The sequence below is a fragment of the Neolamprologus multifasciatus genome, chromosome 7 (assembly GCF_963576455.1).
Source record: "Neolamprologus multifasciatus chromosome 7, fNeoMul1.2, whole genome shotgun sequence".
In the NCBI taxonomy this organism is placed as follows: Eukaryota; Metazoa; Chordata; class Actinopteri; order Cichliformes; family Cichlidae; genus Neolamprologus; species Neolamprologus multifasciatus.
This window is the reverse complement of record NC_140445.1, coordinates 2,152,787-2,164,409: the sequence shown is the minus strand read 5'-3', so window position 1 is coordinate 2,164,409 and position 11,623 is coordinate 2,152,787. Positions and strand designations below refer to the sequence as shown.

At 44.9% G+C, this 11,623-nt stretch overlaps 1 protein-coding gene and 1 long non-coding RNA gene across 2 annotated transcripts; one reads left to right on the top strand and one right to left on the bottom strand.

The window, feature by feature from the left end:
- The first annotated feature begins 307 nt into the window (after window positions 1-307).
- Window positions 308-11,092, top strand: herpud1 (homocysteine-inducible, endoplasmic reticulum stress-inducible, ubiquitin-like domain member 1). The gene is made up of 8 exons (XM_085165449.1): window positions 308-686; window positions 1,431-1,508; window positions 3,873-3,950; window positions 4,646-4,800; window positions 6,037-6,147; window positions 6,238-6,606; window positions 9,257-9,368; window positions 9,579-11,092. The coding sequence occupies exons 1-8, from the start codon at window positions 534-536 to the stop codon at window positions 9,750-9,752; spliced, it is 1,230 nt and encodes a 409-aa protein (XP_085021575.1). The 5' UTR covers window positions 308-533; the 3' UTR covers window positions 9,753-11,092.
- On the bottom strand, window positions 10,789-11,612 carry LOC146513436 (uncharacterized). The gene is made up of 2 exons (XR_014874942.1): window positions 11,505-11,612; window positions 10,789-11,163 (listed from the first exon to the last, which is right to left on the bottom strand). It is a non-coding gene; the product is annotated as an uncharacterized LOC146513436 (long non-coding RNA).
- Window positions 11,613-11,623: the final 11 nt, after the last annotated feature.

The window sequence follows — 11,623 nt, the reverse complement described above, 5'->3', positions numbered from 1 at the left end:
AGCTGACAGGAGCTCTCACTATGACTGTGTTTTAGAAAACAGAAAAAGCAAAACCTTGAAGAAAGCTCACAGGAAGTGTACAAAAGAAACATACAAATGTTTCACTTTGGTGGTGTGTGTTCGCTTTTTACTTGGACTTTAGCCCGGGTCTAAGCGCGTTTATCGCTGCTTTTCGATCCCTTCTCAAATGGCACCAGAGTGTGAGTTACTCCTAAATAAACGATCTTTGGAAGTATAATCAATAACTGCGCATGCTCAAGCGGCGAATATTCTGCAAGCCTCCACGTCTGAGCACGAGCAGACGGTAGCCAATCAGGAGCGGCCACAGTGTGTTTGGAAACAACATTCCTCCTCTAAAGTCCCGTATGAGGACCAGCGGAGACACTTCTAGAGCCACCCAGGTCACTGCAGTTTCTCTTTAACATAAGACGCACTTTCCCCCGGCCGTTCTTCGTGTTAGGGAGTCCAGCGAGTCACAAAACATCTTGTTTTTCTAGTTCACACATCGCCATTACAACCGGCAGACGGTAAAAATGGATGCAGGAAATTCTGAACAAAAGGCGATCACTCTCATCATAAAGACGCCCAACCAGGCTCAGGAGGACCGGACCATCGAGGGAGTGAGCCTGCAGTGGACCATAAAGGAGCTGAAAGCGCACCTGTCCGCTGTCTACCCGACCAAACCGGTGAGTTTACACAGAGGGCGGCGGAGCTATTCGCGGCTGTGCTGTGGAATGTGATGAGAGTAAAAACGAGCTGTCAGCCATTTCCCGGGTCACGCGCGTGTATATGCGCGCGCTCACACGAAACCAGTGCAGCGTGCCTGTGAGTCCCATGAGCGCGAGCTCGCAGTTATGTCATTTTTTCTGTTTAATTAAAAAACCTGTTTTGGTACAGACGTTGGAGGTGTTTTGGTATCTCTCTGTAGTTATGTCTGTGAAATAAGTACAACTTCACATTCGTGTTATTCAGACCACATCCAGAGGTGTGTCTTGGGGGGGCTACACATGTCAAACATCAGTTTTGGACAGGAAGCAGAGAAGCAAAGAGGATCTACGCTTCAGTGGAGTTTGGAGGCTAGTGATGACAGCTGTAGCCAGGCACAGGCAGTGGACTGAAAAGGTTCAAGTGAGGAGCCAGGTTTCGTCTGTTTACCCAAATGTTGTGGGAACTTGGCCATGTGTTTCTGGTTACGAAATGTTCTCATCAAAATCTTTGTTTTATTGTTTATTCTTTGTTTTGATACTAAGAATTCTTTTTTTTACTACAATTAGATAGAAGTCTGTGTGATCTACTGCAAACAAATTACTCGACTTTGGCCATATTTCATGGTTTCAGTTTAGTACCTTAAAAAAACAACCTCCCCCACCAAACCCAAAGCAGCAAGGAGATCTGATCCGTTACTGACTTTATTCTTGTTTCGTCTCCAGGCTGTGAGTGACCAGAGGCTCATCTACGCTGGCAAACTGCTGCCTGATAACCTGCACATTAACGGACTCTTCATACAGGTGTGTATGATAGCACGAGCTGTCATGTCAAGTTGTAAATGTCACGAGCTGATTATGTGCCTCTATGCTGGTGACAAACTGTGGAAGAGGGCTGCTTTTATCTCGCTGCTGCTTGTAGGAGAATAAGGAAGTACACAGTAATTACTGAGACCTGTGAAAGGGCTGTGCCACAAAAACTAGGACAGACTATTTCATGTTTTTTGTTCAAGAATCCCAGTAGAGGCTCATATTGCCTGAGAAGGCATGATAGACGTGCACAAAGGAGCTGTCAGCCATTTATTCTGTAAACCAATCAGCATACAGCTGTAGAAAACCTGCACGCAAGCTTTGGAGCTTCTGCGGCCTTAATTCTGTGGGCCCGACCCCACTTCCTTATAAACTAGAAAAACAAAACAAACAAAACTCATCTTACTGTCTGTCAGCGTTGGGAGCAGCCGGGAGGAACCACTATAGAAAAGAGTGCAACAGAGGGACAGCTCAGATTGAGAAGGTTGAGAGCTGAGGCTGAGATGGTTTGGACACGTTCAGGGGGGACAATAGCAGATCTGTTGGACAAAGGATGATGAAGATGGTGCTGCGAGGTAGGAGGAAAAGAAAAGGACCTCAGTGAGGATTCATGGCTGTAGTGAAGGAGGCCAGGGATAGGGTGAGATGGAGATATAAACTTAAATTTCAGTTGTATGCAGCACTGCAACGAAACAAAATAACTGTGGACTTTTTTTGTTTGTTTGTTTTCTGTAAAAATCACTGATTTGGCGTAGTTGGCATGGTCATCCACAGTTTGAGAACCACTGGCTACTCTGAGTAGACCCAAACCCAGCAGAAGAGCTTCATACTGTACCAGAGCCATGCTGCCCTCACTGTAAGGGTCAAGAGTGCAGTTTTTTTCCTTTCATTTGTCACTGGTTATCAGACACACACTGCAGTGAAAGTCACAACCTGGACACTGTCGTACAAAATGACATCATTATTTCTGAGAAAAAGATTCCACAGAAGCATCAACAGCACAAACAAGTTGGTTTAGTTCAGTGGCTTAAATTAGCACAGATGAAGGCCCTATCATCCCCTATCATCTGCCTGATATGGCTAGGGATGGGTATCGTTTAGGTTTTATCCGATACCGGTGCCAAACCGGTACTTTTGAAACTGTGCCGGTGCTTAAACGGTGCTTGAAGAATGGAGAACACAAACTTTGTCCCAAAACCTCTCATGTTTAACTGTTTTTTTGTAAAAAGATAACAATGTTAGCCTTTTCTGCAGCTATGGGGCATATATGGTATCACTCTTGGCTGGAAGCAGCTTAAACAATGGAAACAACACAAACTTTGTCCAAAAACCTCTCATGTTTAACTGTTTTCCACTTTTTCTTTGGTCATTTTAGCCTTTTTGTCCAGGGTGAAGGGAGTATCTGCCATCAAACAAGAAGACAGCCGCATGTAGCTATGATGATGTTTGCTAGTTCACCTTACGTGCATTAATGTAATAACGTGGTTAGCCTACTCAACGTAAATTACACACGAACAACATTAAGCTACTCACGCAGAGAAGAACGGCTGCTGCTGCATCATCATCCTCATCATTTCTGCTACACTGGCAGGGCTAGGGGCCAGGACTCTCCTCTTCGGGTTTTTGGGGGATGTTGCTAACTCCGGGTCGATAACAGGCACCACACCCGCAGTAGATGTGCTCGGTGTGAGGTCTCGCAGCAAGCTATCAAATACGGCGCATTTCTCGGCTTTTAAAAAAAACGCTATGCGTCACCAGGTGTTTCATCAGATTTGAGGTGTTACCTCCTTTGACAGTATCACAGTATCAGCTTAAAGCACTTGTTGCAGCTGCTGAGTTTGCTTATTTTGCTGTGAAGTACAGCCAGACTTTTGACCGCTTCGCCTTGGGCATTTTTAATCTGTAGCTCTGCTCTAAAAGAACGTCCGTACCTGGACCCGCCTACTATCCTCGGAAACATAAAATGATTGGCTAGAATCTAAAGTGTATCACAGCTCAGGAAAAAAAAGCACTGAAATGTGCGCTGCTTTTCGGTCTGGTTACTACCGTTTATGTCAGAACCGGTACCCATCCCTAGATATGGCACTAATGGAAGTCACCGTGGCCACGCCCCAAATCGTACGTTCGGGTTCTAAAATAATTCCTGGTCAGTGCAGGCCAAAACAGTTTTCAAACCAGGCTGTAAACACGCCTCATAATCAGAGTCTGTGGGATCGACAGCGGTGACGTTAAGTGGCCTCCAGAGCTCGTACGTTGGTGTAATTTTGCAGGCAAGTTTAATCGGGGTTCATTCAGACACAAGTCTGTATGTGTTGGGTGGATGTCACATGTTTAACTGTTTTACCTCCACTTCCACAGACGGACTCAATTCCCACACTGCACCTGGTGTGTGCTGTTAGGAGTCCTGCCCAGGGACCTCTGGGAGCCAGACCCAAGGTGAGAACACTTTAGCAGTAACACCCAGTGACTTTTCTCTGACATCAGCACGTTGTTTCAGTCCTCCTGGCTTTATAAAGACCTGCACGTTCACAGTGAAACTCCTGTTGGTGAGGTATTTGAATTCTGAGCTCCTGTAAACAAAGCAGCTGGCTTCATGTCGCCCCCGTGTCCCCACGTTTGCATACAGGCTAGTTTCACACACAGCGTCCTTGTGTGCGGTCTGTTACCATCTTACTGAGGCAACAGTGTAGTTTGCACTTCAAATGCTTTTCTAAATATTTTGTAAGTTTTGTTGAATTTTCGAGGATAGTTTCAGACTGAGTTAGTTTGGGCTCTGATGATGACAAATTCCAATCATGAAATTAGTGTGAGGTTTTGTAAGTAACCTCAAGACACTCTGGTAAAGAGCGCTGCAGATGTGCTTCTTCACCTCCACCCTTATTGTTGCCCCGCTGTGTAGTGCAACTGTTCTGCTTCAGCTGTTATCTACCAGAAGTCAGCCCGGACACTAAAGCTGGCGCGTCAGTATCAGTACACTTCCAAGCCGGAAACAAAGCTGCAGAAACTAAATGTGGTAGATCTGATAACACAGGTCTCGCAGATGTTTCTTGCTGGGGATTTTTTGTTTGTTTTATTTTGTTTTGGGGGGGTTTGCAGAAAAAAATGACATCAAACTCTTCTTCCCTTTGCAGGCCAAAGAGCCACATTCCTCCAGTCCACAGCCCACACCAGCCCAGACTCCCAGCCCACCAGAGCTGCGGCAGAGGAGGCCGGCCTCCGCAGCTCCAGCACACACACAGACTCCAGTGTCTCCTCCACAGACTCCTGTGTGGCCTCCTGCTGCCATGTAAGCAACAACTTGTGTTTCAGTGTGCTTTAATCCATCGTAGCAGTGTTTGCACTGTCAGAGAGAATGACCGCTCTGCAGCCAAATCACTGAACATGTTTTATTCACCTTTAATACAATGCAGTTCACTTCCCTTCTCCACTTCCCCACTGGGGGAATCCCAGTTTCAAAACCAAGTGGCCTTCGGTTAAACTAACCTTTTAAAAGCTGAAGAACAGTCGAATCCTGATCATGTGATTTCTGGATCGTTGTTATTGTTTGTCAGCAACATTCAACAAAAACCCCAAAAGCTGAACTTAAAAATCATCATTCGTGATAAAGATGCAGAACATGGAAGAAGCCACAGTGCTTTGCAGGTTGTGTTTCTGAGGGGCCACTGTTTTCTGTGTCAGGCCGTTTTTAAATTGTAAACACGTAGCTGCTTTTAAGGTGGATTAAGGCAGCGGACCGGTTTATGCCCGACAATATTTTCACAGACCGGCCTTTAAGGTGTCGCGGATAAATACAACAAAATAAAACTAGTACCGGTACCGAAAAAAAGAGAATTTATTCATAACACACGTGAAAAGACCCAGGAAAACAGAGTTAACGATAAAAACGATAACAAAATAACGCTGAAAACCGATAAAAACCCTGAAAACTATACATTTCACACCTGAGCCTCAACTCTCGCGGTCCGGTACCAAACGACTCACGGACCGATACCGGTCCGAGGCCTGGAGGTTGGGGACTGCTGGATTAAGGTATAATTTGTAGTTAATTTCATTTAAGCAGTGCAGAGCACTACCTCTGGAACCAGTATCAAAGATCACTGTTTCAGGAGCTCACAGAAAACATCAAAGTGTTTTGAATTTTCAAAAGTAACCACCAACAAACAGATGGTGACTGTAGTTCCTGGAACCAAGAAGACTGAAAATAATCAAGCATAGCTGAACAATCAGCTGATGTTAGTTGGAGCTCCGCTGACCGCGCTCTACACACACAATTACTAAATCTCATTTTATTCATCGCATTAAAGCTGCTTTAGTCTACAGTTGCTGTGCATCTGCAGGCCGCTTTGCAACCCACCATCACTCAGTGCCTGCTCGGCTTCGTAGCGGACTCTTTCTGCTGCAGTCCTCTATGGGACTGAAGGCAAACACAGTCCCAGCACAGAGATGTTCTCTCGCGTATAAACGACTGCAGATGTCCTAAAGAGAAGCGAAGATTAACAGTCTTGTGTCATGTCCCCGGCAGGACTGGAGCTCCTCAGATGACCCAGCCAACCTTTCCCACCTACTCCCTGTACAGCCCCCAGCAGCTGCTGTGGCTCCAGCATGTCTACGCTCGACAGTATTATATGCAATAGTGAGTTCTACTTCACACACTGAAGGTTTTACACCCACAGCCACGTCTTGTGTTTGTCTGACTGCTCTAATTCTCATTTCCCACCTCCAGCCATGCAGCTTTAGCAGCAGCAGGCAGCATTCCCACAACAGCTCCAACCATTGGCCAGTACCCTCCTGTTCCCGCCCACCAAGTGCCCGTCCCTGCCCCGCTAGCTGATCAGAACCCCATCAACAACCTGCCAGCCAATCAGAATCCAGTGCAGGATGGCGCTTTCATCAACGCCGGGGAGGCCAACCAGAACATGCGGATGAACGCGCAGGGCGGAGCCGTTGTGGAGGACGAGGAGGGCATGGAGCGCGATTGGCTGGACTGGTTGTACTCTGCTGCAAGATTCGGGGTCCTGATGATGATCGTGTACTTCAACTCCAACCTGAGCCGCTTCCTGCTGGTGATGGGCACCCTGCTCCTCATGTACCTGTAAGTGTGCAGCCGTGGGTTCAGAGAGCTGCTGTAAACACTAGATTTAACTCTCAGGGGTCAACAAGAGTCTGGTTTTCTGAGTTCTCCCTTTTTAGCGTCTCTCGGTGAATTGCACACCAACACGCCTCGCCCATTTAAAGCCCAGCAGCCTGTCTGAGTCACAGACGGAGCCGATGGGTGTGTATGCACAGAGCCCCACCTTCAGGACATGGATCCTTTAAACCTGTTATACCAGCAAGGGGAACAAAAAAAGGTCCCTATACAGACTGATATAAGAAATATGTATTCTATTTATTTGTCTAGCAAACCTGTACAAATTAGACTCGAGCTGCTGTAAGAGCAGTTTTGGTAACACTTGATATTTAGTGGTAGGTACACTAAAATTCAATTCAATTCAATTTTATTTATATAGCGCCAAATCACAACAAAAGTCGCCTCAAGGCGCTTCATAGATACAGAGAAAACCCAACAATCATATGACCCCCTATGAGCAGCACTTTGGCGACAGTGGGAAGGAAAAACTCCCTTTTAACAGGAAGAAACCTCCGGCAGAACCAGGCTCAGGGAGGGGCGGGGCCATCTGCTGTGATTGGTTGGGGTGAGAGAAGGAAGACAGGATAAAGACATGCTGTGGAAGAGAGACAGAGGTTAATAACAGATATGATTCAATGCAGAGAGGTCTGTTAATACATAGTGAGTGAGAAAGGTGACTGGAAAGGAAAAACTCAATGCATCATGGGAATCCCCCGGCAGCCTACGTCTATTGCAGCATAACTAAGGGAGGATTCAGGGTCACCTGGTCCAGCCCTAACTATATGCTTTAGCAAAAAGGAAAGTTTGAAGCCTAATCTTGAAAGTAGAGATAGTGTCTGTCTCCTGAATCCAAACTGGAAGCTGGTTCCACAGAAGAGGGGCCTGAAAACTGAAGGCTCTGCCTCCCATTCTACTTTTAAATACTCTAGGAATAAAATAAATAAAATAAGGCAGTAATGTCAGATTTTTAAGATAAGACTTTATTGATCCGACGACGGGGAAATTTTTGCGTAACCTCAGCTCAGGTACAGATATCAGAAGGAAAAATACAAAAAAAGTACAAACAAATTAAAAATAAGATAATACACTATATGCAACGGTAGCATACACAGTATGTGATTATGAATATGGTTGTGGAAATATGCAAGACATAAACTTAAAGCTTAACATAACTATTCTACCACTGCTACAGAAGACAAATGAATAAGTTAAGCACTGCAGGTGCTTCAGTTACTAATTTCTTGGTAATTTAGTGGAAAAACAAACTATTTCTTTCTATCCGTACTGTTCAGGGAGCAGCCTTATTATAGAGCGGCTTAGCCTTTGCCAACTTCTTGGTGTTGTGCAGGAAAGGAGACAAATATTGTGCTATAAAAATGTAAATTATGATCTGAAACCGTCACCTCTCAAAGTAAAATAAACTTTTTCAATGATTTACTGTTAAAGTGCATTAGAATATAATCTGACAGCAGACACGTTCAGAGTTAAATGAAGTGTCATTTCTTTTAACATTATTGCTCTTTCGGGTCAACGAATATCAGTCATGTTTCTGTCAGTACTCGGTTTCTTCATACGTACTGACTCCTGTCCAGAGTGAGTCTAAACCACTGAATAAAGCCTGAACTTCCTCTTACTGAAAAGGCTTAGACCGCAGTACTTCCTCGTGCTGCGGGGCTGCCACACAATCATTTTACTGCAATAAGCTTTGAAATATTTGCATCTCTCTGTAAAGGAGGGAGTTTCCGGGCTCAGCTGTGTCCTGCTGACTTAAAGTCGAGTGATTTCATTAATCATGGCTGCACTGATAGCCTATCGTGACGCATACGAGTTGCTGTTGACATCTATCAGCCGTGTTGGCAGGATGTGCTGACCCACTTCCTTTAAAAAGTTTTCTTTAAGTCTTAAAACTCTGGAAGCTGTTAAAGAAAGGAGCGCTCCCCGAAGGCTTCGTTTGAAGGGTTTGCTGCTGGTCGTGCTTACACTCTTATTGAGACTGGAGATCACGCGGTCATCATCAGCCATGCTGCCCTCGGCCCACTTCCTTCTTACTGACCTATGACCTCTACGGCTCAGTTCTGTTTTTGTTTTACTTTTAATCATGATGGTAGACTTTAAATCCTCACAAATGAGTTCACAGGTGTCAGCGCAGTTACAGTTTCTAATCACTTAGTTTTTGGAATAAAAGGCTCTAGACTCACGTGTTTTGTTGCCGTGACAACTTCATTAAGTGCTTAAATGTCATGTGTAATGTCTTCAGCTTCTCATCTTAAGCAGAAATCTGATCTGACATTTAGTTTTTCTCAATAAATGACTCGTATCGAGTTCTGTGAGGTCATGTTTTCGAGCGCTGTGCCGTACCCAGCTGCTCGCTGCTGACCCCTAGTGTTCACTTTCAGATTTGCAGAAGTTTTCCTTTACCACAGGGAGCAGAAAATGGGGGGCAAGAAGTTTTTAACCACAGGCCTGAGCTCTTGATCCAGCATTCTGATGGAGACTAGTGCGGTGCAGGAAGATCCAACCACGATGTGACGTTACAAACCTTTGGAGCTTCTTTCAGGATTATAGATAGTTAGCTTTTCCTTGTAACCCCTGAACTTCCTGCCTTGTTTTCCAGACACACCGTCGGCTGGTTTCCCTTCAGAAGGAGAGTGCAGGTCCCAGAACCCAACCAGCTGCAGCCCCCCGAGAACCAGCAGAACCAGAACAGGAACCCAAACCTGAATCCAGTAAGAAACTCATCATTTTTCTCTCTTGTTCACTTTTTCCTACATTTGATGAAACTCCAGCTAAATGCTGCACACTGAGAAAAGAGTATGTTTTTGAAATGAGCTAGCAGAGAGACCAGGATCAGGTCGAGTCTCTAACCTGCACACAGGCCCTGATGTTTGCTGTAGTGGGTGAATTAAGTGCTGCATGTGTGACGTGTGTCTCCTCAGGCAGGTGAGCACGCCGACAGACAGCAGGATGAACCAGCAGCTGAAGGATCAGAGGGAACGATGACAGCGGTGTTGGTGCCTCCTCACCGAGTGTCCGTCATGTGGACGGCCTGGGTTTTCTTCAAAACCTTCTTCTCCTCCCTCGTACCCGAGGCCGCTCAGGCTGTGGCCTAACTCAACATCTGGGACGGAGGACTGATTGCAGACAGTTCCCGCTCTTCTGTCATCTCTGGAGATGTTTCTTGAAGCGTGGGTGGAAGGCGTTTACCGACTAATAAATGGACGCAGACAGAGCGCTGCACCTCAGTGCTCCGAGTTCCTGTGACTTTGATCTTTCAAGTGAGCGGGAAGCGAACCACACCAGCAAGATTCCCAAGAACTGCCAAAAAATGTGGACAGAATCAAAAGATGTAAGACCTGAAAATATATTAATAAATCCTCCAACAGGATCCCAGCTGACCTGACCACATACACCCCCCACCCTGATCAGTCCCTCCTTTTGCCCATTAAGCACAAAGTGGCAGCGGGTGCCGAAAATCCTCCTGAAAGCTGAAACTGTTGTGCCTAAAACGCTCTTCATGTAACGACGTTTACATCCACATGCCTTCTGATTTAAAATCATGTCCACGCCGTGGTCACCGCGTGAATCAGTATTCGGCTCATCCGAGGACGCGTGGGTGCACGGGTGTCTGTAACACTCAGTCGGACTGAAACGTTCGCCTCTTCCAAAAGAGGCTAAACTTATTCGCATTGAATTTTTAAAATCAGAGTCCTCAAAATTATAAATATAAGGATTTCTGTTATTCATATTTAGGGAGCTTTATTTACTTCCTTACACTTTTTATAGTTAATCAGAAACAAGCTGAAGGTTTGTCCAAACATCCACATTAACACAAGTGAAAACGACACTTTACTCCTCATGTTATTTTCAGTGAGTGGCAATTGTGACCAAATACAATTTGAAATCAATCTGTAAAACAGTGATGGTGCAGTTTAAAATAAGTTTTGTAATTCTATTGTATGTACACGAAGCACTTTATAACATGTATCTTATGCAAAGAGAGGTTGTGATTTCTATTAATGCTGAGTTGCTTTTACTGTCAGAGGCTGGACAACGTTTCGTTTTAAAGTGTGACTCGATGTGAAACTGAAATGTGGAGCGTTCCTGCTGTACCTGCCCATCTGCTCTCAGTTCATCAGCTGTGCTTGCTTTGGGTTTTTTCTTTGGTCCTCAGCAGAGAATAAACAGATGTTAATATCATAACAATGCCTCTGAAAAGAAGCAGCTTTTAGCAGAGGTTAAAGGTCACAGCCCTTCCTGTAATCCAGTCTAGTTTGCTTAGCGCTTAAGCCCCGGGTGTTAGCACTCCGGTTCCCTGTGAGGGGACGACGCTCGTGGGTCACAGTGTGTGATTGGAAATTTCTTTGTTAATCATCTTTCCATTACAAATGGATGAATGCTGTACAGTGAAGTGTTTTCCAATAATGGATGCAATAAATATTCTTAACTTTAATGATTCCTTATTTTGTGGATTTGTTTCTTCTGATGTTTGAGTTTGATGAGTCTCCCCACTGCATGTGCTGCCTGCAGGCACAGTCACAGTACAAATACATTGAAATTATAGGTCCAGCACAGCAAGCTAACAGTTATATTTGCAGGTTATCTTGAGCCGAATGCAAATAATTAATACAAAGTAGAATCCACTAGTTAAAAATAGGCCAATGCAAAGTTTGGCTGCTCTCTAAAAGTTTGCTGCCTGCATCCAAGAGGTGTAAGCCTCCTGTTATTAAATGACTTTTAGTGTATTTACTTTTGAAATTAAAATATAATCAGATACAAATACAGGTTATTGCATTAGAAGTCAGAAATAATTATTTAGGTAGTGCAAAATGTCCTGGTAACAGGAAAAGCAAGCAAAGTCAAACCTTTCACCACCAGGGGGCAGTCTTCTTTTTCCATATGGTGTTATTGTAGCTGATAAGTGTCCAGAAAATGCATGTTGTAGCTCCGCCTCCAGAGTTTTCTACTCCAGCCTCCTCCCTCG

Excerpts from the sequence above, each read along its gene's own strand:
- herpud1 (XM_085165449.1), top strand. The coding sequence starts at position 534 with ATGGATGCAGGAAATTCTGAACAAAAGGCGATCACTCTCATCATAAAG. Across the intron at positions 3,951-4,645 it reads CTCTGGGAGCCAGACCCAAG|GCCAAAGAGCCACATTCCTC; the intron begins GTGAGAACACTT and ends TTCCCTTTGCAG. Across the intron at positions 9,369-9,578 it reads GGAACCCAAACCTGAATCCA|GCAGGTGAGCACGCCGACAG; the intron begins GTAAGAAACTCA and ends GTGTCTCCTCAG.